Source organism: Platichthys flesus, chromosome 9 (genome assembly GCF_949316205.1).
Source record: "Platichthys flesus chromosome 9, fPlaFle2.1, whole genome shotgun sequence".
Taxonomy (NCBI): Eukaryota; Metazoa; Chordata; class Actinopteri; order Pleuronectiformes; family Pleuronectidae; genus Platichthys; species Platichthys flesus.
In genome coordinates, this window is record NC_084953.1 from 21,804,851 (window position 1) to 21,831,084 (window position 26,234).

The following is a 26,234-nucleotide window of genomic DNA, read 5'->3' on the forward strand; positions in this document are numbered from 1 at the left end:
GTCAAGCAGGGTGGAGGTAATGTGATGGTCTGTGCTTGCTTTGGTGCTGGTAAAGTGGGAGATTTGTACAAGGTAAAAGGGATTTTAAATAAGGAAGGCTATCACTCCATTTTGCAACGCCATGCCATACCCTGTGGACAGCGCTTGATTGGAGCCAATTTCCTCCTAAAACAGGACAATGACCCAGCGCACACCTCCAAATTATGCAAGAACTATTTAGGGAAGAAGCAGGCAGCTGATAAGCTGTCTGTAATGGAGTGGCCAGCGCAGTCACCAGATCTCAACCCCATTGAGCTGTTGTGGGAGCAGGTTGATCGTATGGTAGGCAAGAAGTGCCCATCAAGCCAATCCAACTTGTTGGAGGTGCTTTAGGAAGCGTGGGGTGAAATTTCTACAGATTACCTCAACAAATTAACAGCTAGAATGCCAAAGATCTGCAATGCTGTTATTGCTGCAAATGGAGCATTCTTTGACGAAAGCAAAGTTGGAAGAACAAAATTAATATTTCAAATAAAAATCATTATTTCTAACCTTGTCAATGTCTTGACTATATTTTCTATCCATTTTGCAACTCATTCGATAAATAAAAGTGTGACTTTTCATTGAAAACACAAATTGTCTCGGTGACCCCAAACTTTTGAACAGTAGTGTATATATATATATATATATATATATATATATATATATTATTTTTTAGGGGGAGCTGGATAATTCAACTTCTTAGGGAATTCTTTAAACGAAATATCAGAGTTCAGGGATAAATACAATCCTTGGTGAAATCTGAGACATGAGAGTCGACCCTGACTTTTGTCAGAGGTCAGAAGACAAAAATGTTTGGGAACAACATTGACAGTAATGACCTGTCATCAGACACCCCCCCATCAACACCCATCTCCGTGAAACTACACACCCAACTTGTGACGCAGTCTTTCCCTTTGTGTTAAGATTGTGATGTTTCGAGCCCACAATTAAATAACCCTGATGACATCACTATAGCATCATCACGGGCGGCTCAGCGTCAGTGTACATATGTGTGTAGGTTATGAGGTTGTGTCATTGGTGGTCCTACTTGTGCGATCCGCGGCTTGTAGGGCGAGCTGCTCTCCAGGTCTGCCAGGATACTGGTTAGGGAGTCGATCTCGGCATCCAGACTGGAGCGCCTCTCCTGGAGCGTCTTCTCCGGTCCCTTCATCTGTGAACAATCAGCACAAAAACAGAGTGAACTTACCCACTGACTGAACTCGAACCAAACCTGTCAGTGACCATGCTTGGTTACTCGACCAGCTGCTCTTGAAAGTTAAGGGCAGACATGTGATTCGCGCTGTCTGCTGCTTTTTCCCCCCTGCACGTCTTACACCATAGATTACTGCTTGGAATTTCATGTTTCACCTTGACCTCAGACAATCCTTTTGAAAGCCAGACATCAATAGCAGAGACTTTTCTCTCGGAGATATGCGCTGAGAAATAACGTGATATATTGTCTGTGAGGCAACTTTCATAACACAGTGCACTATTCACCTCCTGTTTTTCACTGCACTTGGATTTACAGTAACTCCTTCCTCATGTTTTATTCATCACAATCTCAAACAGCAACATTCAAACAAAAAGGTTGATTCTTTCAAATTACAGTCAGATTTTGTCTACTCCTCATTTAAAAAAAATGTGATCAAAAGAGGTGCCCTTGTTTTTATTTTACTAATGTATTTCCAGAGAAACTCAAAAGCTCACTCCAGCTCTCAGACCTCACTGATTTATTTATCTGCATTTCTTTACCACAGAGTAAGCACAACTCACTACAAAATCTTCGAGCAAAAAATAAACAAGGCTGTTGCACAAAAATTGCGGAAAGGAGTTTAAACAATCTGACCGTTAGAGGCACTGGGTTTTCTACAGAATTCCCGGGAATTTCTCTGTGGAATGACAGATATATTTTTAGTCTTCTGAACTATGCTGCAACGGCAAGAAGACTTCTTGCAATTGCCTGCGGGGGCTTTTTGAGTTGGCTGGATCAGTGACTGCTTCTTATTCTAATGTTATGTGTTTGGATTACCTGTCACAACCTATTACAGGCAAGAGTTTGCCTCCATTCGAAGCCAAGCTGCTGCTTAAAAAACATCTAAGGCAATCATGAGCGGGGTAAACAAAGCAAAACACTAATGGCTTGTCTCAAATCAACAAAAAGAAAAGCACGCAAACTTGTTTAACAGTGATAACGAGGAGGATGAAAGGGAACAGTGCAGTCTTTGTGATGTGCTGGAATTCACCGTGCAGGCCTTCATAATGTGGACAACAGCCTTGATGAGCGCTAACTGCTTTTGTCTTTCTTTCTCTTGCTCAAGCTTTCAGCATGAAGGTGTCATAATCCAGACATCTCTGTCAGGGAGGGCAATAAAGACAAGAGAGTATTTCTGGCTCCATTTAGTCGCTGATTTACTCTGTCACTGTGTATAATTTCACTACTTTGGCACATTCAAAAAGACTTAGACATTTTAATTGATGTCTACTTCTTTTTCTGAATGGCGAAGTGTTTGTTATTGTGGAGCCCGACCAGGATGGAGGTCTGGGGCCAATGGCGTTGAATGTGAAAATGCCTAATACCATATCAGCCGATATGTATATATAAGAGATGCACAGATTGGCTCTGGAGATATCCAGATCTGTACGTAAATGCTTGACTCATCTGCCCATCGCCCAACCAAACAAATTAATTTCTCCAATTTAGAGAAACTTTCCAGTCCACCTCTACTGGTGATGATATGGTAACATATTACACTTAAGAAGGCTGGTTTTGATTAAATTCATAGTCATTTAACTCAAGGCCACGACTGACAAAGTCATGAGAACATGATAACTCGTGGCTATTAGATAGGAATCTGTTAACTAACTAACAAGACCTGATGAAGAAGCCTCTTGGATAAGAGATGAAACGTTTCACATAATCACATGATGTAGCCTAAATTATCAACACAGACTGTCTGCACTGACTCTGAGGACACACTGTTGTGGAAACATTTGCAATAAGTAAAATCACATGGACCTATTTTGATGGGCCATGGCACAGGGGGGGCAAGGCTTTGAGCATTTAATATTTGGGTGACAGGGATCCGCCTGACATACCTGGAAACAGAGAGAGATTGAGAGGGACTCGGTGTGTTAGCGGCGGAAACCAGACATTGTTTTAAACTTCCCAGTTCCTTCACCTTAAAGAGTGTGCACCGCGCAACAGTGTGGTGTCATTTTGTTGAGGCCTGACTGGCCTCAGAGAGAAGGGGGCTGACACAATGTAAATCTGTAAATGATCTGTCCCCCATTACAAAAAAAATGTAACCTACTTAAAGGGACGGTACAAACAAGGTATCAACAATGCCTGTGTAGGGAGGAGGTCAAGGTGAATGGAACATCAGTTCCTTTTACCGTGATCATATTCATTCTGTAAGTTTAACTAAATGAAACTACAATGAAATCGAAGGTCTCTTTTGTTTAGATTATTGTACCCTTAACCTAAACAAGTTGATTATAAGCCTCAACCCAACCAAAACTTTACCATTGTAGTTTCTTATCATAAAGAAACAACTATTTGTTTGTCCTCAGTGATTCTTTTCTGCCATGTCTACAGCTGTTGGTATCTGCTGTAATTCACGAAACACTCCTCTGGGACCAAAGGAGACCAACGACCAAAATAATCCTTTAATTTGCTGGAGGTTGGGAAATTATACTTAAAGAACGAGATCAATTTCCTCAACTCATGAGTAAACATGTAGAGCACTTTTAACAGGAAATTCCAAACCAGAAAATTCATACATATTTTACTGGCGAGTAATGATATATTTAAGTTAATCAAGGGAACTGGTTGTTAGCGTTAACTAAGAATGTAATATCTTCGAATTGACACTGAAGGCTGTTAGATGGATTTTACCTGCGTTACCTTGTTCCATTACTATTATCTTACACTCAGACAAGGACTCTTTACAGAGAAGCACTCTGATTAAGTGAGGTGAACACGGATAATATTTTAAAAGCTTTCTTTTTCAAAGATGTGTAGTGCGTTCGAAAAAATGCAAAAAGTAACCACTTGTTTTCTTCAAGAATATTGGATACATTTACACAACTATGAACAATACAGTCTGTGATTTATAACTTGATCAAGGGCAAGATATGATAAGCACTAAACAAATTGTTGAAAACAGCAAATATTAATTTATCTTCACAGTTATATATGTATATATATAAATATATATAGTAGTATTGGTAATGGTCCCTGTAGTACAACTACAAATGTGAGACTGAGAGGCCATAGTAAAAACTTGCCCTAGTAATTTGATTAAATAATTATCTGTGATTTCATAAATTGATCAATGAAAGAAATAATATCTGAGGAAGTTTGAGGATCTAATGACTTGCAGAAAAATTCGTGACAAAATTAGATTTGTGAGAAGTACATTTTGTTTTGAAGATATATTTTATTTTTAGGTACTCGTGTGTCCTGGGGCACATGTGACATAAAGAAGCACAAAGTCTGCTCAATTGTCTTTGATAGTTCCAGCACTGAATATATTGTCTCTGTTCGCTTGAGATTATGAGCTGAAATCATCAAAACAGAGCCCCCTCCTCCACCTGATTGTTAAAGACAGCAGTCCTGTCCATAGTCTGAGACAAACATCCTTCTGGATAAACAACATCATGACACTAACAACTGTAACTGTTATTAAACTGCACCTTTTAGAACAACTATATAACTGTTAGAGGGCCATAGTTTACATAAACTTCATAAGCCCACATGAATGGTCACGTACATTCAAATCCCAAAGGGTTCATATACTGTCTAAGTATACAGTTTGTATGGGAGGAGCAGCGCATTGACAATTTATTATAATTATATAACTGTCTGTCTCCAAACTTATAAAAGAAGCATTAATTTAGGATATAAACTGGTTGGATCAAATGAGGGGCTTGGAAAAGGAGTTTTTTTTTTATCTTCATGCTTACATTGAACAAAGGAATGTGAAGCACTTAGAGGATTTCACAGCAGAGGTCAAGTGCTGAGAGTGTCAGTGGGATCACAGAGGCCAGATATCCCGGTAGGGCCAAATGCCTGTGGGTATTTTTGACCAGCAAAGCAAAGAAAAGTGACAAGGCTCTGCCAATAGGTGTCAGCCTTCTATCCCTCCTGCATTCTAGCTCTCAGAAACTGAAGAAAGTGTGTTTGTGTGGGGGTCCTGAAGTTAGTATGGCTGGCTCCAGGCTGCATCTGCAGCTGGAGCTGTACATCTCTGCAGTTGGCTGCAACTCAAATTGGACAGAGAGTTTTGCTGGACTCGGTACATGAACTCAGAGTGGGGCTCGGGGCTGTCTTTTCTTTCTGCAATGACCCTTAGAGAGCTACGGACATCCAAACGTAATACTATACCAGCCTAGCTCACCTGATAATCATAGGAGTTCATTGGCGGTGGTGGTAAGGAACCAGGGGATGATGAGAAACCGGTTGATTCCTCAGCAGGTGGTGGAGGGGGAGGGTAGTCTGCTTGGAGAAAAGAAAACAACAGCTTAGTTTAAATTGTCATAATTTTGAAGCACGACACCAAAAAAAAATTTTTTTTGTAGTTTTTCCTTACTCTTGCTGAGGGTTAAGGACAGAGGATGCCACACCCTGTTAAAGCCCTATGAGATGAATTGTAATTTGTGAATATGGGCTATACAAATAAAATTTGATTGATTGATTGATTGAAATACTAAACACTTTACTGGATTTACTACTATAAATTTAGACTGTAGGTTACTGAGGCTACTTTGACTCCATATATATGGATGGATGTGACTGGCAGTGGAGTGATCCCAGTGCAAGAACGTCATATGTTTAAGCAATTCTTATGGTAAGAGTTGAAGGACACCAGCATGTACATTGAGATGTTCTAAGCGTGATTTTAGCAACATTACCCACAAATGCTTAGATTTTAGGACAGACACATGAGAGGAAAGCTGTGATAATCAAAATGTCATTGTGGAGTATGTAAAATTTATAAAGAGATTGTTCAATTCAAAGAATTACAATCGGATCCTTTAGCTCTTCTTAGCTCTACTGAGAATTTGAGCATTTTTCTGCACTTTCTTTTGGTTTTTCAGGCTGAAAACTGTTTTCATTAACTCCTGCTGCTCTCATTTGTGTCAATTGTGGCTGTAGCAGGAAGGGGCTTTCAGCGCTAAAGCTCTTAAAATCAAATTGGCACTACATGTAAGGCACCAGATTTGGGCGACTAGCTATCATAGCAAAACATTTAGCTGATAGCTGTTGTAATTGTTGATTGAGTTTGAGAATGATTCTGATAAATTGACCCCATCAATATCAAATTCAGTTTGAACTGTTTATACATTTTGAATTAAGGTGTTGAACTACAACAAATAGTTCAATGCAATCGGACAGCATTGCTCCATTGGGCTGGGATTATGGGGGGTGTTTCAAACGAACCAGAAAAAAAAATGCCTCTTGTCTCAATTGGATAGACCTACAACCAATCAGAGCAACGTAGTATGTGACGTATGTTAAGCGACTCATTGTGAGTTATTTACTAACGCCGGGTTCACACCAGAAGCTGAAGCGACACTTCAGCTCCCACACCTCAGCTCTCCAGCGGCAGGCATGTTTGTTGAAAACAAATTCAACCCAAGCGCACTTTGATGACGTGGTTGATTACGTTACCGTTGATCATCTGTCCATCATTGTATAAAGCCCGCCCTGACAATCTGATTGCTCCGGTCACTTTCGAACCGGGAATAATTTCTCCCCAACGGAGCGACTACAGACCGAACTTCCCAACCTCAAATGTTGTGGGCGGGGCTAAGTTTGCCTGGCATCCAGGCTACAAATATTCTATATTAAAATATTTTTTTTACTGTTTTTTTTTTAGATGTCGTGCAGCCGGTATCTTTCCACATGCTAGGAAATTATGATTATTAGTAACTGTTGCATAAAAAGGAATTTATAATAGAGCAATTCATCATAATTTGTATTTCAAAATCGGTGTTAACTGTAAAATCAAATCAGTCAATAGAAAAAGGCTATTTTTTCCAAAGGAGAGAAAGAAAGTGAAAGAGACATAAATGGACTCTCTTCAACGCATGTCAATGACTGACACATACTTTGCAGCAATTTGGGTACCTAAGATGTACTAATCTGAAGTAAGCATGGTTTCCTTCCCACTGAAATTGGAAATGTTAATGTGTGTTACAAATGAGGTGGACTAGGTGTCTGCTCTGCCAGAAAGGGAGAAACAAGCCTCATGTGTAGTTCTAAAGTCCAGGCTAATCCAAGGATTGCATCCTACCACATGTTTCAGACAGGATAAGGAGTTACATGCCAAATTAAATTCTGATTTGGCTTCGTACGGCACAGGACTTAAGACCGAATCATTTGACCATGTACTTCTAAGTACCAAACCAGACATGAGCTTTGCAAATTAAAGGCTTTCATGAGATGTAATGGGAATTTGTTCCAATGCTAAGACTTTGATGAGTCCTGTTAAGAAATTCCATTTGCTTTCCATGGCTTTTATCTGTTTTCATTAGAATCTAATTGATGTCATCAATGTAGTTTATCCAAGGCAGCTGACCAAATTAATTAAGCATGGCTCTCAGCGTCTGTTTGACAAAACAGCCGAAAGAAAAAGTAAAGACAGAGAGATAATGCGGCACTGTTAAAGCTGGACACGTATGCGTCTTGAGCGTTACAACAATGCAGAAATTGTGAGCATTGCATTAAACATTCCCTCTGGGTGCTTCAGGGCCTCCATGTGAATTGTTTATATAATAACCTTCTGACCTCCACTAAAAAAACAGTGTAACAGCTCCTCTAAACCTCTGGGAGAGAAAATAAAACATGCTGCTCGACAACAAGGTTCTGCCCCGGCCACCCTCCTCCCCTCCTGCTCCAGCGTAGATCCTTTTTGCCAGAATATAACTCACTTGTAACTTGTGGCTTACAGAGAATTAAAACATTAAGTTTCATGTACGTGTCTCTCGGACATCAAAGATGTTTTGGATTTATCATTTCAGGAAACATAAGAGTTGTAAATGTTTCAGAGAGGCATGTTTTATTGAAAAGGTCTTAGAGTTCTGTATGTGGAACAGTGGGAGCGGGGACAGGGGTCATTAAGCATCCTCGCTGAGAGGATCTTTCTGGTAATATTCCCTCAGAGTCAGCCTTATTTTCCTTGCTTCTGTCATCCCGCCAGTCGTTTAGGATTGAAATATGTTAATGTGCTAATGTGACACCAAATCATTCGTAGTGTTTGTATTTCCCACAGTCCTTCCAAGCAAAATCATTTTCTCCAATAAATGACTGCACTCAACCTTGAAGTTGTTTGTGGCTGATTCAGGGTCAGCAAGTGACGCTTAATGTCATAGCTTACAGTGTTTATGTAATTTAACATTCTTCTATGAAAATAATTATCTGTCCTTTATAAACATGGCGCTGATGACCAGATGATCTTCAGCAGTGCCTTTTAAACACAGTGCCCATTCAAATAATTACATTTTCACTGGCTTCACTGTCAAAAACAGGGACCTCAAGGAACTCAATTCACCGGAGCTAAGGAGTAGTTACAAAACACCTTTTCAACACTGTAACTCAAACTGGAAATATGTTATAAAACATTTTCATAACCACTGCAGAACATTTACTACAGTTAAAGATGCAAATTAAATGTTTAAAGGTGCCTATCCATCAAGTGTTTCTCCCAAACACTGGGAACAAACACTGACGTCAAACAAACCCGCTCATCGCATCTCCTTCCTCGTAAAACGTTTGCGAAGCAGATTTTATGAACGTTCTGCATCGTTCACATGCATGTTTCGAGGTTTCATTCTACGTTTTCTTCATCACTGAGAGCAGAGCTAAACTTCTGGACATTTTACTGCCATCAATAAAATCTCATAAAACTGGTGTCAGTTGGTTTCACATCGCCTGCACACAAGTGGCCAATTTTTTACTATATATTATTTTATAAAGTTTCCAAAGTGAAAAATGCATCCTTTTCTCAAACCTGAGGTGTTGACAAAAACATACAACTGAGCAGCTTTACTGTATCAGTGAAAAGAAAGTGCAGAGTTATTCTAAGATTAAGATGCATTTATTAGTCCCAAACACATGCACAGACATGCAAAGGCACACTCATGCAGGTAGGGAAATTTAACTTCTGCTTTTGACCCATCTGGTGCAGGACACACAGAGCAGTGAGCGACCATGTACGGCGCTCGGGGAGCAGATGTTGGGGGAGTAAGGTGCCTTGCTCAGGGGCACTAGACAGGGTAGGGAGAATCCTCTTGGAATTTTGGACAGATCAATCCAGGTTCATCTTTTGTTGTCTCTCCGTGGAGTTGAACTAGAGACGAACCAGAGACCTTCTCTGTCCATAGTCCAAGTTTCTGCCACTAGACCACCGCCTCTCCTCTGAGCCCAAATGTTTCAGTCATTATATGGAATTATTTACTTCATCATTGTTCAAGCAACTGAAAAAAAAATAATTAAGTAATTTACCTCACATTTAAGGGGTTTATTTCTATACAAAAGCTCCATGAAGCATGTTGTATACTTCCTGTGAATGCAAGGACTGCTTTGCTTTCTATTAAGAGTGACTTAAAGTCATGCAAACAGTTGTTGCAAGTCACATCATTCTGAAAGACTATAATGATGTTGGACAGCATGAGACCAACCCAACTCCTTATTCCGAGTTAAATATTTAACGCTGACTGACAGTTAAATATTTAAATATTCTGAATTATTAGAAAATGTAGTATGAATATTTTTCATCATTATTAAGCATGTAGCCTTTGTGTGTGCATTGACATTTATGATTAGTGCAAACGCTGGTGCATTAAGAGGAATTTCTGGTAGAGCAATTCATGATCGTTTGTATTTCAAAATCTGTGTTAACAGTATAATCAAAACAGAAAAATAAAAGAGCTTATACAGCTTTTAAAAGAAACAGTTCGAAGAGGAAGTAATGGACCCTTGTGACATTAGTTTTAACTTAAATGTATCACATGTTTCATTATTAGGAATTAGACTGTATGAAGTAAATGTTTTATCTAAATAAAACATTTTGATTGATACATTTTAGATCTGTTTTAACTCATAAAGGCTGAATGTAACATATCTGTAAATACAATGTAAATAATTTCCATACATGTATTTTATATGTATACATTACATACATGTATAGTCATCTGCTCTCTGTATTATATCGTGCTGGATATCCCTACCTGGTGCGACAACACGCTTGAAACTGATACAGAAACATGTGTACAAAATATGAATAGCGTGATCAAGCTCTGTTTGCAGCAAGTATCAATATAAAGACTGGAGTGGGACATTAAACAATTGGTTCAGAATGACTTAGAATGACTAAGACTGTTTTTACATGTCTAAATATCAAACTGTTTTTACAATTCGGTCACATTTTATCCATTCATCCATCCACCGTCTACTACAGATCCTGTAAAGGTCGCTGGGGGAGCAGGAGCCAATCCCAGCTGACTTTGGGCGAGAGGCAGGCTACACCTTGGACAGGTCACCAGCCATTCACAGGGCCAACATACAGAGACAAACAACCATTCACCCTGTCATCCACACACTCTTTTTATGTCCAATTCAATTTCTAAACTTGCTTATAGAACAAGAGCCTTATTTAAAGTCAACTACAGGGAAAGAGGGACAGCATGTCTGACAGAAATCAGTTTAATGTTGAAATTGTAAAGTTCAGTATAGAAACTGAAAATGAGGAACCTCATTGATAAGTTAGGCTCGTGAGCTCCCCACTGACTTCCTACCTTCAACTCAGCTGACTGTGTATTGAGAAGAGCGACTGAGCCAGCGGTACAGCCACTGGAAATCGAATTCCGGGTCTCAGTGGCGGCCATTTCTAATAACTCCAAATCAACACCAGCTCGAACTGTTAAGCATGCTTTGTTCGGCCCGGTGATTTAGAGCGGCGCGGCAGAATGAGAACGGCTTCTGTGCTGTGAATGAAGCCGACTCCATTTGTGACAACAGGGAGTTGAAAGCTCCAAGTGAGCACTAATGAGAGAAGCAGCAGGAACACCTACTTAATACGACAACTTCCCCTCTCTTTATTGAGCAATTACTTTTAAGTAGCTGCTTTGAGAACAAGGAATCCTAATCAGTAATTAAAGTTATTTGAGAGGCCATATGAGATATAGCCGGCTATCAGGAAGCGGACTATTGTTAAGAGGATATTTAAAAGGGTGGAGGTGGATCCAGCTGTGACAGTGAGACTAATATTAAACTTTGTTTTTAAAGGAAGTGATGCATTTATAATACTTCCAACACTGTATATGACTAATGGAAGGCAACGCTGATCATCTCATCCCGCATCTACAAGTGTAAATTCTTAGAAATTATTTACGTTGTTACAGAAAAGAGAAATACAAGTACAGATTTGTGAAGGAGAAAAAAAAAATAAAAAATACTTTGCAGGTTGCAGATGAGCCTTTATATTCTGTTGTAAGGATTAAAATATAGAGGGGGGTGTGAGCATATGTTTGCAGATTTAAATATGTACAATATTATCAGAGTTACACGTGTGCCAGCGGGGGCCATCTGGCCTTTAAGGACTTAGGACAAAGCCTGGCACAGAATATAACTGCCTCCTGCATAATGCATAAAACACTACAGTTAAGGATCAGTTTACAACAAAAAGATCAGAAGCTGAAGAAACCCTAGACACTGCTCTATCACTGTAAAAAACTAAATAAATCACACAATGTTCGCTTATATGTACACAGCATAAATTACCTCCACAGTCTAAACTTAATTTATTGCTGAGAGCTGGTCTCTCGCTTGTGACAGTTAGCATCGTGCCAAAGTGAGGGCAGGGGAGAGCGACAGTGTGGATCCACGTGTGTCATGTGACAGTCATCTACTGCTTGGAATTGGACAGGTCTGTAATGAAAAGAAACTCTACAATACCTGGCGCCTGAAATCTAAACTGTTCATCCTTTTATATTTGCACAAGCCTAATGTGCATTAAAAACAAAATAAAATCAAAGAAAGGGCATTCCTTTATCCAGGAGTGAAAACCTATAATCCCTTCCAGGCACACTCGTTCCAAGTGTACTGTGGCAGAGGTTGCGAGTGCATTGTTTTGACATAATTATGGACCCGTTTTATTCTGTCTTCCGCTGGAGAAGAGCTGCTGAGCCCTGCTCTTAATTAGCATGATATGTATAGACGAGTGATTTGTGACTGCACTCGGTTTCGAGATGCAAGGCAGGGATTTGAGGTCTTGGGAGATGTGCTTGTTTTAAGTGTAAAGGAGCAGACTGAAACTGGCTTCTGCTACTCATGAGGAGAATTCCCACTGGGAGCAGAAATGGAGATCAGGCACAATAGAGGGATTATGTTTTTGTATGAAAGCAGAGAAACAAATACTGTGAAAAGGGTGAACGGTTTCGAACCGGAGCCAACTTTCTTTTTCTTTTTTACCCGAACATTTGAACCAATAAGCGAGCCGAACAATTAGTGCATTAAACTCTGATGGTTTTCTGTTGAGTGAGAGCGTGATTCATCAAAAGATGGAAAGGGTTTACTATTGTTTCTTATAAAACAAATGAGAGAGCAAGTAAATGAAGCCAGACAAATGTCACAGCAGGCAGTCACTGCTGCGTAAACTCATCCCTTTTCATAACATGAAGCCTTTCCAAGCAGCCGCTGCAACGCTGACACACTACTGTGGACTTCAAGCCTTTTATTCTACATTTTAAAGAACAATTCCAGTTTTTGTTTTTTTCTTTCTTAACCTGGGCCCTATTTTCCTAAATAATTAATGAAGACAAAAATGCTTGGAGTCCGCCCAGTCTTCTGAGCTCGAATGCTTTAACAAGACTACCTCAAAATGGCTGCGTCAAATTAAGTCCATTCAACGTCATTATTATTTGTCACTGACACATTCAGATTTTTATTATAAACGTCTGACAACATTATGGAAAGTATCCCCGACGGGATAAATGTGTGTCTGACATGGAGCAGAGGTCTCGATCAGGGAAAGGTCTCGTAGGAGGTGATTAGCTGCAGGTGGACAACATAAATATGAGCGTGCGTTAGGAAAGGCCGTCCGGGGATCAGTGGAGGGCGTTTCAGCAGCATACTATGACTATGTATTTTATGTTCGAACATGTTTCAACGGTAAAACAAGGCACCACATTTATTACCCACACACTGTCAGTACCGTCGTGTTTGAAGTGACCACAACAACAACTGCTGGGATGACATTTTAATATTATTACAATCTAAAGGACACTGAGGTGTCTCTGATGAAGAACACTCTTATTGGGCTTGTTAATTATAGAAATTAAGATTTTGTCAAATAAAAGACAAAATATAGATCAGCTGCTTATCAACAGTAGCATTCTCAGCAACATTTGCAACAAGAAATGTGTAGACATTATGTGTGTTTGGTCATAATCCTCTATTTAAAATAACAGCTAAAGAAATTTTAAAGTGAACTTTACTTTGCAATTTGTGTAAGGAAATATAAATTACATCACTTAGAAAGGCTGTTTTCGTAACACTATTACCGAATCAAGGATGACAGTGAGATTTAGAGAATGAAAAGTGTCATTCAGGGACCAGAAAACATTGGTTTCAAAACGATCAGCGGACACAATCTTATCCAATGCTGTAGAAGAATTACATAAAGAAAATAAATGTGACCCAATGTTGGCCAATAAAATTTGTAAATATTAGCCTTTCACTGACTTATCAGAATCTACGGGTTTGTAGGTAAAAAAACATAATTTCTAATTTTCCTAATTTAAATACATATAAATAGAATAATTTAAATAATATATTTGGTTGTATTTGTGTTTATTCTAATTTACAGTTATTTAGAACACATTATTTGTTTAAACTTTAAACTGTCAATAAATATTTTGTCTTTATCATAGACAACAACATTCTGGGAAACATTATCACCAACATATTAGTATAAGAACGTTTTTACTCCTTATGATCTACATGAGCATCGGCCCCAAACAATTCATATGAGTCATATGAGAATATCATTTGGTTCACACACACACAGACACACACAAAGTACTGACAACAATTAGTTGAGGTATGTGTTCCACTTAGATTAAAGTGGCCTTTGTGTGTGCTCTGAGCATGAGCCTGTGGTTTCTATGGGGACAGTGACACGCTCACTGGTGGATTTCCTGTAAATTCTCCTGGTGACACCCATGAGGGACCCTGACATAACAACCGGTAGTCAGTTTGCCTCTGGCCAGTCAAGCAAGAAGGAATAAAAACAGCTTATGCACATGTTCAACACTTTTCGAATCGCTCTGAGCAAACAATTAGGAAGTCTTTTTCTGTAACTTCATGCAAGAAGTTTTTATCAACAACAGCACTTCTCGGATGTGTAACTATCTTTTTTGATTATCCCACTATAAAAACTTATTGAGTTTGATTATCAGCAGCCAGACATTATGAAAGGAAACAACACGGTATTGTTAAAAATCGACACCAGTGTTAACTCATCTGGTTTTCAGGCTTTTACATAAAATGAATTACTATCTGAATCATGCTGCTAATGATCACTCATTCCAGTATGACTCGTTGTCTTGTGGACCATCAGACTCTTTGGTCACACCATAAGCAGAGAATCAAACAAAAATGCAACTCAAGACACAATATAAGAAACTTGTGTTGGGAAGTCTGAACAGAGTCAACAGAAACACCCAGAGTTTCCCCTGCGGACGTGTGTGTGTTAACGCAAATGTCTGAGTGAGAGTGAGAGCCTCAAACGTTTCTGTGGACTTTCTCTGCCTGGCTCCCTGGTGTGAAGTCAGGAGAAAGTCCAGAGCTCCCCACAGAAGTCACCGCGAGCGAGTGGGGAGTTGATGTCGCTTCAAACAAGTGACAAATGCAAATGCAAAAAAAAAAGAAAACAAATAGCTCAGGTTGAAATAGTGGAGCCATATATATAGTAGATATTTACGAAGAAGTTAAAAAGGTTTGTGGCAATAAGGGCCGACTCAAGTGTTGATAGTTTAAAATAAAAACACGAGATTTCCACGGAATAATTTGTTGCTGTTGTGAATGTGTCCGAGCAAAGAATCTCTCGTTATGTTGTGCATGTGCAAAAGGAAAACCTGACCCGATTCTCTGGACTTCCTCCGCTGGTCATCCTCAGGTTTGAAAAGTGCTATAGCAACAGAGAAGTCTCAGAGAGCACTACGCAGACTCTGACGAGTCATCAACGTGTGCTGATCTATGCAGACAGCTGCACAGAAATCCGATAACAAGTGTGCAAACCATTTTAACAAGGATGTACGTCTAAAAACGATGTCAAGAAGGAAAGTCATACTTAATCACATAAGAGGAATGTGAGGTTGTTCTTTTTTTTTCATAAGAAAAATCATGATTTATTGTTTGAGATTTCTAGAAAGGCCTATTTGTTCCACAATGCATCCGAGCGTGCTCGACTATACACCTGTCAATAATATGAAGGGTTTTTGTAAAAAATGTCAAAGCTTGACAACAGACAGTAAATGACACAGTGTTGTCAATACTGCTTCAACAGGACTGAACCATGTAATTCTTACTACAGGGATATTGCACTGGGTTGCATTGACTGATAGTTATTCATCATATTTTTTCCATCTCTCATATAGTATGTTGCAGAGTTTATCATGACTCTAATCACTTAACATTACATTACATGTCATTTAGCTGAAGCATTTGTCCAAAGCGACTTACATTTTTAGTACACTCAACATTTTATGAGGGGCCATTTAGGGGTTCAGTATCTTGCCAAGGACACTTAGGCATGCAGATGGGAAAGAGTGGGGTTCGAACCAGCAACCTTCTTGTTGCAGAGAACCCGCTCTATCCCCTAGGCCACGTTCTCCCAACTTAATTGTTACATACGTACGTTATTGTATGTTTAAACCGAACAATCACCCAGAACAAAATCATAGGACTAAGTTCAAAGCCAAGAAGCGAAGCAGACACTGCGATACATGCAAACATTATATTTCATAAAGCGATCATGTCCGACCTTTAACAGCACATGTGCCTATGAGATCAACTCAAAGCCTAAAATCTGATCCGATGTAAGGAGTATTGAGTGATTTTGAGTCAATGTCTGAGACCTATATGTCTCTCACCTCCTCCTGCTGTGGCTTTAATGAGGACAAGTGATCCCGGAAAAAATGTGAGTGCAGACCTCGCTTGCTGCGCACAAACCCGTCTGCACCAGCCTCTTTGTCCGCGCGGTAACCGTGGCCTCAGACTGCTCATTCCAGCCCTCACACTGGCCTCTGATAGACAAAAGGGACAGCGTGCTGCACCGTGCCAAATTGACTTGTCCTTAATTTTTATGCTAATCCTCTATTTTAAATCAGGCAGTCTCTACATTTGATATAAAACATAATAAATAAATAAATCAGTAGAGTCCTAGATAATCTTTTCATAAAGACGTCTTATCCTTTGACAAGTGGCGATGTCTGCAGATGGCTTTACATATTTGCATGTTCAAAATGCTGACAGCCAGCAATCATCATTGTCATCATCTAATGTTTAATGAAGATTCGTGCTGTATCAGATTTCTCCAACTCTTAAATTTCACCAAATGATGCTGTATCTTACAGGAAATTACATATAAACAAATACAGCTTTACAGCAGCTAATACAGTTTTATCCACTTTTCCCCAAATCAATAAAACAGGGTAATAGATCTCAAATTGGACCCATAGCTCTGTAATTACTGAGTTTTATTGTGGCCTTGAAGGTCATGAGATACTGACAATCTAACCCTGATATTTCTGAATTCATAAAAGTTTAAACATTTAAAGTATAAACTTACACTGATAATATCACCTGCAACTGTGGTATTCCCCAGCCTTTTTATAATGTTTCAGTAATCCTCTTAATACTCACAAAATTATTAATTGTGGAAACTAAGACAGTGTCAATGAGTCTGGATTAAATGTTATGTAGCAAAATGACATTTTGGAATTATAAGGATTTAATGAGGCCACACATCATCAACTGGGAACAAAATATAGTTGTTTTTTTAAATTACAATTAATCCGTGGATGAGGCTCAGGATAATGGTCAATATGAAGAGATCCAGAGTTCATTTATTTCTTTAGGTGGGATGCCAAGACATTTTACACTGGTCCTGTCTGAGCCTATCAAAACAATTTAGACAAAAGGGCTTGAAATTGACATTTTCTGTAAGGGCTAGGCAAAAATTATGTGTTTCCAAAATCATTACAAACAAGGTTTCAAATCTAAATCTTTGGTTTTCATTAAATCAAAATCCGGTATGTATAATATTTATACATACCGCATATACATTTATATGCTTCCTGAACTCACACATGACTTTTCAATAATAGCCAATGTTAACAAAGAAATCTTACGATTGCTGTGGTTTTCTTTGTTGGTGGTCAAGTCTGTCTTTCCTGCCCGGAGTTTGAATTGCCTGCCAATGAGACCTGTTTGATTAGCTGCACTATACACACTATACGCAAACTAGTTGCTCTTCGGCCGTGTTCTTGAAAAAGTGTTTTTAAAAAGTTTCTGCTGCCCAAACAATTCTAGGACTTGTAGAGTTAAACCAGCTGCAACCAGAAACTGTGGCAAAAAGGACGGAAATCGTATTATAACCAGACCTCAGCATATTGGTCAACCGATAAAACATGAGGTACATGTACATTCAAATACATATATATATGTATATATATATATATACATATATGTATGCAAATACAAGTTCAAACTTGCAAACAAGTAGAGCTATACAATAAGCAAAAACATATTTCTGAATGGAAAAGGACTTTAAGGCCAACATGAAATGTGTGAAAGCCTCTGAAAAATGTTTTATTCCAAAAACAGCCGCCTCAGAACAAGGTTCACTAGACGAACATCTGGAGTACTAGACAGGTCCACAACCCCCCACAGACAGCCGTGTCTTCCGCCTGATACCATGCTCACTGCTTGCTGAATTTCAAAATCATTTCCCGTTTTGGTAATCTAAGGCGCTCAGGGGGGTCTGAGGGTAGAGGGTTAGAGAATATTTACATGGCAACATATCTACCAGATGGTGAGGTAGGTTGATACACACTGTGTGTGTAATATTGTCTGTTAGTCATAAAAAAAAACAGCGTGACACCTCACTCACTTCAGATAATGTAAGTGCAGTTGTAATAACGCTGTTCAGTTGTGGTTGGTATGGAACAGTCACTTGAACCATACGTAAAATATGAGCATCAATGCTTTTAAAATGTCTGTGAATAACAATGAAGAGGTGTCTTTACAGTGTCTTCTCGTCGCAGTATTTTTTCTTTCTTGCCGTTGACTCAAAATCACTTCCTGTGTTCTCATTTCAAATTACCGAATTTATTATGAAAACAGTTTATTTAAATATATATTTGAATCGGTCATCCTATTATTATTTTTCTTTGAGTCAACTTAAATACCTTCTGCTTTACTTCTTAATTAGTATTTTTAAAGTATTCATACCTGTCTGATGTCAACTAGAGTTGTAGCGCAAAGCTTCTGTGGACGCCCAATGTCAGACATTTACATAGCGTTGTAATTAATTACTCATATAATTTTAAATCCTCTTTAGGTTAAATGTAAATCTACATGGTGCAAACTGAAAAAGAAACACAACCATAGTGCAATGGAACAAACATTAAAACAAAAAAGAGACACTCAACAGCAGCTTCCTGAACTCACACATGACTGCTCACCTCGGTACTTACACTCCTTGAAAGAACACTGGCACAAAGCAAGGACTGTTACGATCAACATCTAGAAATGAAAGAGCTCAAGGATCGTATGTGGCCTTTCATCCGAATATTTGGGATCTTTTAATTTACAGTTTTTATTAATTTATGACTCAATTATTTTTTATATTAAATGTGTAAAAAAAAACGACCTTATAGAAATTCCACAAGTTGTTCCCATATCTCAATAATTGATGATAGTTATGATGATCACAATAGTTTCACAAAGGAATACATCAAAATTCCAACAAAACAATCACAAATTGCTACGTGTCTTTTTAAACTCCTCTATAGTTTGCTCAAATTCTAACTCAAATTTTATCAGTGAGAGTTTTAGGACAGAAAACAACAAAAAACCCTAACATATAGATCAACTATACCATCTGGCAAATAACAGGCAGACAAGCAGTTACGCTGCTTAACAAATCTACCAGATTTTGTGCTGGTTTGAAATCAGTCAAATGAAGATGTTGACCACCAGCAGTGAGTAAAAACCCTTACAAATATCACTTTAGCAATAAAAATGTGTCAATCTTCAAACTATACCAACATAGACTCTTAGACACCCGGGTTGGAATTCGACAGTCAAACCACAATTTCATATTAAGTTTAAATTTAGATAAATTTTTTAATTCCTTGATATTAGTTCAAATATCTATTGCCGACTTCTGTGACTTTACCTGAGGGGTCAGGGCTGGTGGGATCTCCCATCTGTTTGTAAGGGTTGTACTTGGGCTTGGGTGCAACCATCGGGGCAAATTTCTTGGGTGCCTGCTGCTGGGAGATAGAGATGCTCGCACTGCCCATAGACGGTGTGGTCTCCATCCTGGCAGCCACTTGTCCTGTCTGGTCGTCACTGTTCACTTGGTTCCACATGGTTCTGTAGAGGGGGGAAAAACGTCAAACAAACTGCTGCTCAAGCAACAGGAAAAATGTGTGAAAATCAACTCTGCTTTTTTCTATGAACTATTGTGTGATACTGTTAAGGCAGCTGATAATGTTATTTTGTAAAAGAAAAACAAGGTTGTCTGACATGTGTTAATGTGTCCAATTTAAAGTTTGTCTGAACTATGTCTAAGCCCTTTCCTTTACTTTGCTTGCATCCGCGGTTGCAATGCTTACAACAACAAATCAAAAACACGAACAAAAACAAGACGTGAGACAAAAACGAAAACACGGAATTTTGTAGCAGAAAAACTATTGAAAAATGCTGTAATGCTGATGTAACCATGAGTGATTTGCAAGTGTTGATGTAGCTGTCCAAACTGAGATCAGATCAGAGTCTAGGAACGACAGAACACTGATCTGCATGCCAAGTAGGAAGGTGAAGATATAATGCATATTATTTGTATACGCTGTTTTTTATTCTTCTTTTGATTGGGAACTGAATTCACAAGATATCTATATATATATATATATACACACACAGACGTAGGTCTAACTGATAGCTGATCAATATAATGAATTGCCTTTACTTTATATGTCAACTTCTGTGTCCTTCATACAGTTACAGTGAAGAAAACACTGCTCGGATTAAGTTGCCGTAGCTGAGGACACAGACATCCAGTATTTCACCATCTCATTCTGAAATCACTTGGAATATCTGAACTATTTATACGCCGCGCTCCCCATCCTTCTTTTTGTTTGTTTGTTGTTCTGCGTTCTGATGTTCTGCTGTTTATTATCCTCACTCCGACTGATACAGGGTTTACATACTTTCACCGAAGCACCATCGAAAAGCCCACGCACAATCATCTTTTAATATCTGCTGAAATCCCAGCCCCTCCTGCCGTCTGAATGGCTCCCACTTTTGATATTTTTCCATCTGCTCTTAATGCTGTGATTCAGACGCCGCTCTGGTGTCTCACACGCACCTGTCCTTTCAGTGTGAGCGCTTTTATTTCCCGACACGCAAACGGCTAACAAAATAAAAGATGACTCGGAGAGAGGGAAGAGTTAAGAAGAAAATTATCTTAGTATGAGTGAGTAGGACTCAATAGATGACGTGCTAAGTGAAAAATGTCAATTTCAGTTTGAGATTTGATTTTTTGATAATGTAAAATAATTTAACATTCAGGCAGTGGAATGTCACTTTAAATAAACCCTGCCCTACAGTGCACATTAAACCCAATTAAATCACTTAACGTGTTATTTCAAAGAAACTTACTCAGACCTCAGCATATAATTATTACAGTGATTGAGATATACTGTATCAAACCTGGTTGGAGCTGTGTTCTGTGGTTTGTAAAGAGTAACAAGGACACGGTAAGTGAAAAGAAATGTTCCAGTCGAGCTTTGAAATACAACGTCTTACTGAGCACCACAATCGCCTGCATTGTCCTGAGCCAGAGGCAGAAATCTCAATGCTTCTCCAAACCATGGCAACTAAGAGCAACCGAGATCTTTAATACATTAAAAGATTTAGAATAAAATCCAATGGTTAGTCCACAACCAAATAGGCATCAATCAATGAAACAAACTTAATTTATATAGCAACTTTGATGCAGGTGCGTGTATTTCAAAGTGCTTCACAAATGATTGACAATATGATAGTAAGATGGGAATAATAAGGAAAAGAAAAAACAATTAAGAACAACTAAAACAATCTTAGACTGATCTCGTTCCATCTCTAGATACTTTCAGTCTTCATGAGAAAGCTGGGCATCGTAGTTTTTAGCCAAATGTTACTCCAACAAAAGAAAATAGAGCATTTGTTGAGCTATTTTCAGCAGCAGATTAATACAGGTTTGATTGTCTGATGAATATTTTTGGCAGTAGGTCAGTGAATTAAGTCCAAATTAACTGTGAAGATGTGACCGTAATCATTATGAAATGTTTCTAACAATAATGAAGCAATGGAGATGCAGAAAAACATCAATTTTTAAGTGAAGAGATAAAAAATAGTAGGATTGATTCTTTGCTGGCTTTGTCTAGTCCAAGATTTTTGTTGACAAATATCAAAATACAGATCATCAGGTGACAGTTGAGAGACTGAAAGAGAAAAGACAGAGGGAAAGAGCAGTGGAGGACATGACCAGTGACTGAATAGAACAGCGTCTCCATTTCTCTCCCAGGGCGAGATGTCATGTACTGTCAACTATCAGATAAGATATATACTGTATAGCAAACAGATATTTCAATGGATGTTGACAATATGTCAGATCACAATAAGGCGCCATCATTGGACATCACAGGACATATGCCAAAATCAAGAATCCAGTGTGGTCTGATGTCCATGCTTTAGAGGATTTTTATCTACTACGCATATGTTCAACTTCCACAGAGGAACTGAGGAGGCAGGCCGAATCAGCAGGTGTTTGAAAGTTCTTTTTTGTGTTCAGCATATTAATTAGTTGACTTTGATCAATATGGCTCAATGAGTCATGACGCAGTTTCACAGCAGAAAGGTCCCGGTGATGTGTTCTTAAGGCTCTAAAAGGCTCAATACAGCTCTATCTCAGCTCTACAACACAAGTCATTTCAGCATTTCATATTTTATAACTTTTTGGAGACGGGCAAAGAGACAGACAATGAATAGAAAAACTAAACAGAAATTCAACAGATTTTCCTCTGTGGAAACTTGGAAAAGCAAAATGTGTTTATTTAGGCTCTACTGAATGAATTCAGTTTAATGACAGAGTTAAAGGACTTTTGAATGTGGAAGCAAACACACCACATTACTCCTGCGGCACCTCACTTTTAAACCCATGTAAGGACACTGTACTGCATCAACATAACACCTTTACCAAGAATTTAGTTGACAATAAATGCCATTTAAGTCATTCAGGCCAGTCTGGACTGAAGATGTGCATGCATATGGTATTTGTATGGTATATAGATCAATACTTATAAGAACACTGTTTTCTCATTTCATCATGTTTTTGTAGTAGCTCATGTAATTAACAAGGAGCCAATTAGTGTGATTCATATTAGTAATCATATGATTTGGCCAATACTGACCACCCCTTCTCAAAAGGGCTGCCCCTATCGATATTTATTCGACAACAGAAAATAGCCCAGTTTGAACTGCTAATCTGCCTTTTACAGTCACATATCTCTCCAAAATAAAATTTGTTCAAGAGGTCGTTCCATTCAAGTAAAAGTATTATATCAATCTACATTACGCTGTCCAACAACAAAACAAATGAAAACCAAAGAGCTTTTGAAAAAGGCATCTTAAAATAAACTGCTATATATAACTACATTTCACATGTAAACAATCTCAACAAACATTTAACTTTCCTATTTGTTCCCACTTTCGAAGACAAAGTACACAGGCTCAAATAAAAACGGTCCGTCAAAATCTAATAACAGGTCTGGGTCCAACTATCTGTGACTTATGCTTTGAGTGTGCGAAGCCACCTTCCTTAAGATGCTTCGACACATGTTCCGAGAGTCAACTTATTTACATAATCAATGACGTAGATTACATCAAGGCGTCGCCCCAGTCCTACTTGTCAAGGAATGAGACTACACAGGGGGATGGGAAACCATTTTCCTGCCAATTCTATTTTTGTAAAAAATGGTTATGGCCATACTAAAATACAACCAATGTAAAGCAATTCCTAGATTGGCCTCTCCTTGGTGATGCATCCGATGTCGGATGAAATTGATGATGATGCTACTAACAGCTGGTTTTTGCCAAACAATCTGCTCAAACAAATCCTCACCTTTCTGAGTGTCATGCCTGACTTGCGAAGACAGTTATCCCACCCTCGTATCAAAAATCAGGAGTGATCCCACACATAAAAATGGAGAGTTGGGCTGTATGTTATGTCTGTTGTTCCATTAAAGACCAGGGAGAAATATCTTCCGGTGTCCTTCCAGGCCTTTTTCAATATTTTGTGCTAAATCAACAATCTACTATGCACTTGTTCATCAAGTCAGTTCTAGCAGCTCTGCAGCAGCAACAATGGTCAGAAATTTTCCTTCAGAAAGAGCTTTCAGCTTCGTAGCTATTAGTACAAAAATTGCCTGCATAACACGGTCTCTCAGAATGTGGTCTTGTAAAAGCTGCTTGTTACTAGGCAATCAATCTTTGCCAAAAGCCAAGCAATTCATTCACTTTTGCATGTTATAGCTGTGATGACACGTGAGATTGGCCTTTGTCAGCACTGGCTTTCTACTTTTACTTCTTATTTTACCCAGAATAATTGTCCATTTTCTCTTTTAAACATTCCAAATCTACGGGAGATCAAACAAACCACATTCTCATCTTTCAGTTTCATCCTGCATGTCTCCAGACTGTGTTAGGACACCAAAGGGAACCATCACAAACACAATGCACATGCAGCACATTCCATATAAAAATGACCTTTGAGGTTGATGCTGTTTATTTAACTGCTGTCAACTCTTGCTACTTAATATGATGATCATACATTTCCTTATTGGTCCACTGTATCTGCTCCGATGTGTTTGTGATAGAGAGATATACCTCTCTTACAAAAACACACAAAAACTGAGGGGAACACACGACAAAAAGACAAACACACAAGCACACTAGACATGGTTACAAGTGAGGAAGAAGGTATAGGTCAAAAGCACAGAGAACAGGCTGCATCCCTATCAAAGCCTGTTGGAAGGCGAACCAATTGTGATTGCCAGGGCAGTTACAAGATGACTCGCAAAGCTGTGACACTGTGTTTAACAGTTTGCTTTATGGGGGCATGGCAGTCAGGCTGTCTTCTCACAGCTGTTCCGCTGCACTTTTACAGCTGTCATTGAGGAACTGCTGCAGGTGTTTCTGCTGCATTAATCTTTCATGTACGCCAAGGAAACTATCAAACAAACCATCCAAAGAGGACCACAGAGAGTACTGAATCCTCAAATAAAATAGCAGGGTTCAGACATTTTTTTTCAGGGGGAGGGGGGCACGACACGATGTGTAGAGAATCTTCTTTGTGGCTGAGAAACGGAATCACATGTCGAAAACATACACAAAACCGCAGAACTTGATCTGGCAGTGTTCCGGATCTGCTGCTTTTAAAATACTCTACTAGCATCTCTACATAGTTTTTCTTTTGTCTTCTCCATTACAAACAAGCACACAAATATCTATGGGGGAGCTGGCTGCTTGTAAAGGAGTGTTTCGTCTTTCTTTTCTCACTCTGAAGCTTTAAGGTTACAGATGAGTGACTTAGCAGAAGTTAATCAAAAACTAACAATGTCAACATAACCAGTACATTACGTTCACGTGACGTAAAAGAAAAACTAATAAATATAGAAATGATTCATTCCAAATATTAAACTACTGATGGTTCATTGATAAAGAGATACTTGGCTGTAGTAGTTGTGGGGTGCGTGGTATGTTAGCATTTTCTGAGACGCTACTTAAATAATAAGATGAAAAACTTATTTCTGATATTTTTTGGTCACTTAGCTGTGGCTTTAGACCAATAAGTTCCACTTGGATAGCAATCTGCTCTATAGCACTACACAACAGAAGGTGATACCATATTAAAATAAAAACTTCATTTTGCATCCGATGTACTGAGGCTGAACAATAACACAATATTAATAATTATCGTAATGGAATTGACAATACCAATATAAGAAAGGTTCAACAAATACAAACTGTTTGTTTTTAATGCATTGTGAAATTACAGTAAGGAGGTATATGGGGGAATAGTAGATGTACCTAAAATGTGCGTGTTAAGATTATGTTTCTCTGTCCAGAAAGAGGAGTTTACATTTATATTAGGTAATAATAGGACATTAATATATACAGATATATCGATTAGGGATGGGCATAATTAATCGATTAATTGATCATTAAGAATTTTGTCGATGACATTATTTTTTCAACAATAAAACTAATGCATGTTCTGTTGCATAGAATGAGTCTTGAAAGAATGCAATGGATTTCGCTATGTGGCAGCAGTTACACATTTTACCACGGGGGGGCAATGTTTTGAAAAAAACACCATCGGGTCTACTCAGTTACCTGCGAGTTTATGTGTATTTCCAAAGTAAACATGAACAGGTCACGGCGAGGTTTAGTGAGGGACCATTTTGATTTAAAACTGACTCAAATGATGTACCACTTGAACAACGCACATCCGACCCTGGTTAGGGCGGGGCATCCTGCTCTCAATCTCAACCAAGCATCAACTCGGTGTTAGCACGGAGGAGCTGCGATGCACAACGAGTAGGGGAAATTACCCAACGGATCTGCAAGCTCATCGAGATGGATATGCTATCCTTAAGTATTGTTGAGGGCGAAGGTTCTCGACAACTTGTCGAAAACAACTTGTTAGCTCCGCTGCTTAAGTGTACAGCAGCGTATATTTTCAAGTGTAACCATTGAACGGATCCTGTTTAACTGCCACAACAGTTGTTCATCTTGTAATAAAGACCTCAATGAGGAAACACGCTATGTTTTTTCTATTTTCACTGCATTTTAATATAGCCTATAATTAGTGAAT

The 26,234-nt window shown here is 38.7% G+C and overlaps 1 protein-coding gene across 3 annotated transcripts in view; it reads right to left on the reverse strand.

The window, feature by feature from the left end:
- lpp (LIM domain containing preferred translocation partner in lipoma) overlaps positions 1-26,234 on the reverse strand; it is a 145,069-nt gene that overhangs the window by 75,711 nt on the left and 43,124 nt on the right. For all 3 annotated transcript variants that reach the window (XR_009921934.1, XM_062395293.1, XM_062395295.1), the window contains 3 exons: positions 19,491-19,690; positions 5,421-5,518; positions 1,070-1,192 (listed from right to left, as the gene is read on the reverse strand). Coding sequence is in view for 2 of the 3 variants with exons in the window: in XM_062395293.1 (XP_062251277.1) it covers positions 1,070-1,192; positions 5,421-5,518; positions 19,491-19,686 (417 nt within the window). In the remaining variant the exon portion in view is untranslated. The remainder of the gene's footprint in view (positions 1-1,069; positions 1,193-5,420; positions 5,519-19,490; positions 19,691-26,234) is intronic.